The 5,024-nt window shown below is 38.3% G+C and overlaps 1 protein-coding gene across 1 annotated transcript in view; it reads left to right on the forward strand.

The window, feature by feature from the left end:
* Positions 1-818: 818 nt before the first annotated feature.
* The window catches only part of CERS3 (ceramide synthase 3), a 49,809-nt gene continuing 45,603 nt past the window's right edge, over positions 819-5,024 (forward strand). The window contains exon 1 of the mRNA XM_004693090.2: positions 819-991. Coding sequence (XP_004693147.1) covers positions 819-991 — 173 coding nt within the window. The remainder of the gene's footprint in view (positions 992-5,024) is intronic.

The following is a 5,024-nucleotide window of genomic DNA, read 5'->3' on the forward strand; positions in this document are numbered from 1 at the left end:
TCCCTCAGTGTACGAGGGTTTCAGTTTCTCCACATCCTGCCAAACCTTATCTTCCAAATTATAGTCATCCGTCCTGACAGCCTTGTCATCAGCTCTCGTGGCCTCCTCCCAAGTCCAGATCCGCGTCAGTCCTGACTCATTCGTGAGCTTCTGAAGTCTGGAGTTTCCCCCACCCCCCATTCTGTAGTCCCAAATCCTGGTAGACAGGAAGCATTTGGTAACACTTTTTTGATTATCTTTACTCCACCATATGGAATTTGCCCCCCAGCCTGGGGGAGAATAACCTACAGTGAAACAATTAATCCATGACAGCGAAGGCACCCTGCCTCCAAGGTTCATGCTGCTTTGGATGAGTTTGTGTAGATGGAACGGAGAAGGATCTCACCAGGGTTCAGTTGCACTGGTGAAGACTTATACGTGATTTGGAGTTTTCATAAGATTTACCTTTGGCCTACTGAAGTTGAGATTACTGCTCAATTATTATTATTATTATTATTATTTTTTACCATAGACTCATATAAGACATGTGTCCATGATGTTGATGTATGTTCTGCTGAAAGTGTGAAGGGCAATGTATTTTACTTGTTTACATGTTCTAACCAAAGTTGCACTGAGAACACATGCTTGCTGGAAAATCCTGTTTAATGCAGTGAAGAGTCGTAAAACTATCGCATCAAATTGTCCTTAATTTTCTGTCCTTTTCCAGCTTTCATTCAAAACTCTCCTGTTTGGGTAAGCTAAGTCAAGGTTCTCAGTGTTGTCTTGATTTTAACTATTTGTTTTACAAGTCTAATGTGTTCTTTTTCCATCTCTCTAGAATGTTTCAGACATTTAAAGAATGGTTTTGGTTGGAAAGATTCTGGCTTCCTCCAACAATAAAATGGTCAGATCTTGAAGATCACGATGGACTCGTCTTTGTAAAGCCCTCTCATTTATATATGACAATTCCATATGCTCTGGGCTTGCTGATTATCAGACATTTCTTTGAAAAGTAAGTAGTGTTTGTCTATCTTTCCTTCCTGTTCCCCTACTTTGCCCTAGCACAATAGAAACTTGGTAAGATCCTTAAAGAATCTGTTGTTTAGAGGTTGCTGCTAATGGGCTACAGATTCTTGGGGAGTTCATAACATCAAATGCATAACAAACGTTATCTGGAAGCTGAACAGTCAGAGTGAAAAAGACAGGTATACTGAGCACCCGAGTTTCACACTGAGGAAGGTGGAGCTCCAGATCATCCAAGGGTCACAGAACTTAGGAATGTCGGTGGCAGCTGGGAGCTCAGCTCGTCTTCCTAGGACACAGCTGACCCACAAAGAGCGTGAGCAGTGGCCAAAGAGTCTGTGCCGAGGGGCTGCGCTGTCATTCTTAAATGCTGACGAAACAGTAACAACGGATCATTAAAGACCCACCAGTGTTACTCTCTAGGGTAGTTGATTCCAAAGGTTTATTGCAAGTTTTCATAGCAAACCTTCATCCCAAAGTAGAAGGAAATCAAGGAATATTAATTTGCTTTCTCAGAAAAAAGTAAATTTTTCTCTTTCTTAATTTAATTTAAATAGAGATTCTTTCCAACCTTTTTATTAAAACTATACTTATGTTACAATAATGGGAGATAAATGTTCATGTATAATCTCTGTAGCTGTCTCTATTTCAAAAAACTGCTATTAGCACGTTAATTTTTTTGGAGCAATGTCAAATTTGAATGTCAAGAGTTGGAAAAAGTTAAGACAAAAATCAGATAAGAATAATTTTGTCTAAGCCTAACTGTAATGCAGATCATATGTTTAGAACCATTCGCAGGGTCCTTATCTCAAGACTTAGTTGATCAACTTTGTTTCACTATCTCTCCATGAGGTTTCTGTAGGAATAGCAACTTCACTTGGGCCAGTAATGGGCTATTGCCTTTGGGAGGATGAGAACACTTAGGAGTGTTCTTCTTTTTTGATAATTAATTCAGCTTTGACACATTTGGATGTGTCAAAGAATACATAAATAAAGTTGACATTCGCCACTGTACTTCTATATTATCAAAATGGCTTTTTACCATCCTGAAATACTTCCTGTTGCATAGTGTTAGTGGTTTTTGAGTTTAGCATCTGTGACCTCTACTTTATTGACCCTGTAGATTCCCTAGTGTTTGTCCATTCCCCCAAAATGGACAGCTCCAGCTTTTTACATTTTGATAGGGGACTGTAGCCTAGAAAATTCTTCGGGTTGCCAAAGCCGCACATCTGTGCAGGGCTGGCTTGTTACATCTTAGGCTTGACCTCTCTAGCAGCTGTCGGGAAGGAATCTGTTCTTTGTAGCTCCTGACATCATTCTTGCTTTTTCTCAAGGGCTTAAGTATAGTCTGTGTCATCCCTCTTATCTCCTTACAACGTTACCTCTAACTCACCCTTAGTTTTTGCCATTCTGTGATACTACAGAGAACTGTATTGCTCCACTGGTCTCATTTCTTTTAAAATATTAACAAAAGAAGGGAGAGACATTTAGTGTGACAAAGAGATCGTCTTTTTTGAAGTGCTAGTATTTTCCCAGGGTTTCAGTATCATTTGCATGACTTAAACCATAAATAAGAAATACAACTTATGCAGACCTCGTATTTGTATAGAAACTTACAGATTAAGTGGCATATAAAATATCAAGTGTTAAAAGCTTAGTCCGTGCAATGAAGGGTAAGTGTCCTGCCTGGCCCACACGCAGCACGTAAGGGGGAAACCAATCCCATGTGTAAGGACACCAGAGTCAGGGTGCTGGTTCTTTACTTTCCTCTACACCTGTACCTCTTGAACTCTCACAGTGAAATACTCCTGATGGCGAAAGAGAGTAAATTATTGCTTTTGGGGAAACTGAAAACCTAGCTTAAAGGGATGATAGCCATGTAAAATGTTCTGAGCTATCTTAAACACATGTGTAAACTGACACTATATTTATCATAAGATAGTTTTCTTCTCTTGTCTTGGACGGAGTTTATGTTACACCTTCTCGTTCTATGAAATGAGCAAGAGTTGAGATTTGGCGAAGTTACTCAAATTTAAACACAGGTGGAATAAACACGTTATTTCAGCATCAAGTACAGTTTCAGGAGAGTCCAAGGCAGGAACAGAGGTGGTGAAAATCACGAGGTGATTTTTCTCTTAATTGTACAACAGACGCATTCCCAGGTCTTACCCTGGCCCCTGCAGCAGGAGGGCCTGGTGTAGGCCTGTGTGTCCGTCGTACACTGAAAACAGACAGGTGGGGTGCCCACCTGTAGCAATTTACAGGCGCTGGAAAGGGGAGGTTTCTAACTTCCCTAAAGTGGGGTAATTTCAGGCTATTCACACTACACTTAGGTTTACCTGAGCCTTGAATTGCTCCAGACACCTTGTTCTCTCATATCGATAAATACCTCTGATTAAACGCTGGTCAAAGAGTCTTTAAATCTTGATATTTAAACCGGGATTTGAAGTGGGAATCAGTCTTATGCCAGTAGACGGTTGATTCTGTTTAGGAGTAGTTCAACTACACATTCTTAAACACCTACCTAGGGTTGCTTTCCCTCTGTTCTATAGAAAGCATGGGAAGTTGGGGGTCTAGAATCACTGATGGAAGCAGAGCTACATGAGGGAGGCTCCCAGAATCCCGTATGGGGCTATTTGGAAGCTCAGCTCTGCCCCACTTCCTGTTAATTAACTTTGACCCATTCACATGGCAGCAGAAGTCCACTGTTCTTTTTTTCTGTCTAGATCAATAAACTGGAAGATCAGGCATGTTAATTGCTAAGGTCTCTCTAGAACTAAGACCTGTCATTTACCTTCTCATTTTATTTCAGTTTCTCAAATACTTATTGTGCTTTTTCCTTTGTTCCTTTTTCAAAATAAAATTTTATTAAGTACCTGTTTATATTTATTTACAGGTACATTATATAAAGTGGTAGATTTCCTAGATTTATTTGAGAAGATAATACTGAAGTAAAAACTGTATTTGTATACCTCATCTGTTCTACTGAAAATGATATGGCTTTGAAGCCATGACATGCTAACAAACAGGACTGTATTTCTCTTCCTTATTTAGTGGTTTAATATAGATATGTTCTCAGTATCACCAAGTATGCTATGCATGTGTGTATTTATGCAAGTGGGTATACTCATTCCTGCACGTGTCTCTCAATGACCTTTGGAAGAGGAATGTCATTCTCCATTTGGCTTTGAGATTGGCTTTTTTTTTTTTTTTTTTGAGATTTGGCTTTTGAGATTTCTTAGTTCTAACATATGAGGAGATCACATTGCATGAATATAATTAAGAACACTACCACATTAAATCATTTTGTGTTTGTGTTATTCTACCAGCAAAAACAATGAGTATTTTTTCCAAAAAACATTCAAATAGTAGGTTGGCTAAATGAACCTACTCCCTTATTTATCTACCACCATGTCAAGTATGTTTTTTGGGTTGTAATTTTATGGCCATCTTAGTTTTTTGTTTTATTTGGACCCTCGTGCAAAGGAATGAATCATATTCCTCAAATCATAGCATGCTGCCTGTGCTCTGGATAAGCCTGTTTTGATTGATTGATTTGGATTAATTTTTCATTAATTATCCTTTCTCCCTATTTCCTACTCCAATTCCCTTCCCTGCTGTGTTCTAATATATTTGATGGATATTTGTTTGCATGACCTAGTAAAATATGTGTATAAACTTAAAATGTATATATTATTAGTTGACATCAATGGTAAGGTGATAAGACCTTATTTTGTTTCTTTCATTAAATATAGGCTATGTTCTATGATCTGTACACATTGCTCTCTACATCTGGTGCATAATTGGTTTGTTTTTATATGTCTCTGAAATGTATGAGTCATTTACAGGAGAGCTCAGTCCATCTGGAGGTTGACTTGGCATATATATATATATATATATATATATATATATATATATATATATATATATTAATTCATCAGATCACTGCCCATTCTTTCCCTCAAGTATGTTCTCCCTGTCCCAAATTACAGAACACTTCACTTGGTATATATATATATATA

The sequence above is a fragment of the Condylura cristata genome, unplaced genomic scaffold (genome assembly GCF_000260355.1).
Source record: "Condylura cristata isolate star-nosed mole 26May11 unplaced genomic scaffold, ConCri1.0 scaffold00035, whole genome shotgun sequence".
Lineage (NCBI taxonomy): Eukaryota > Metazoa > Chordata > Mammalia > Eulipotyphla > Talpidae > Condylura > Condylura cristata.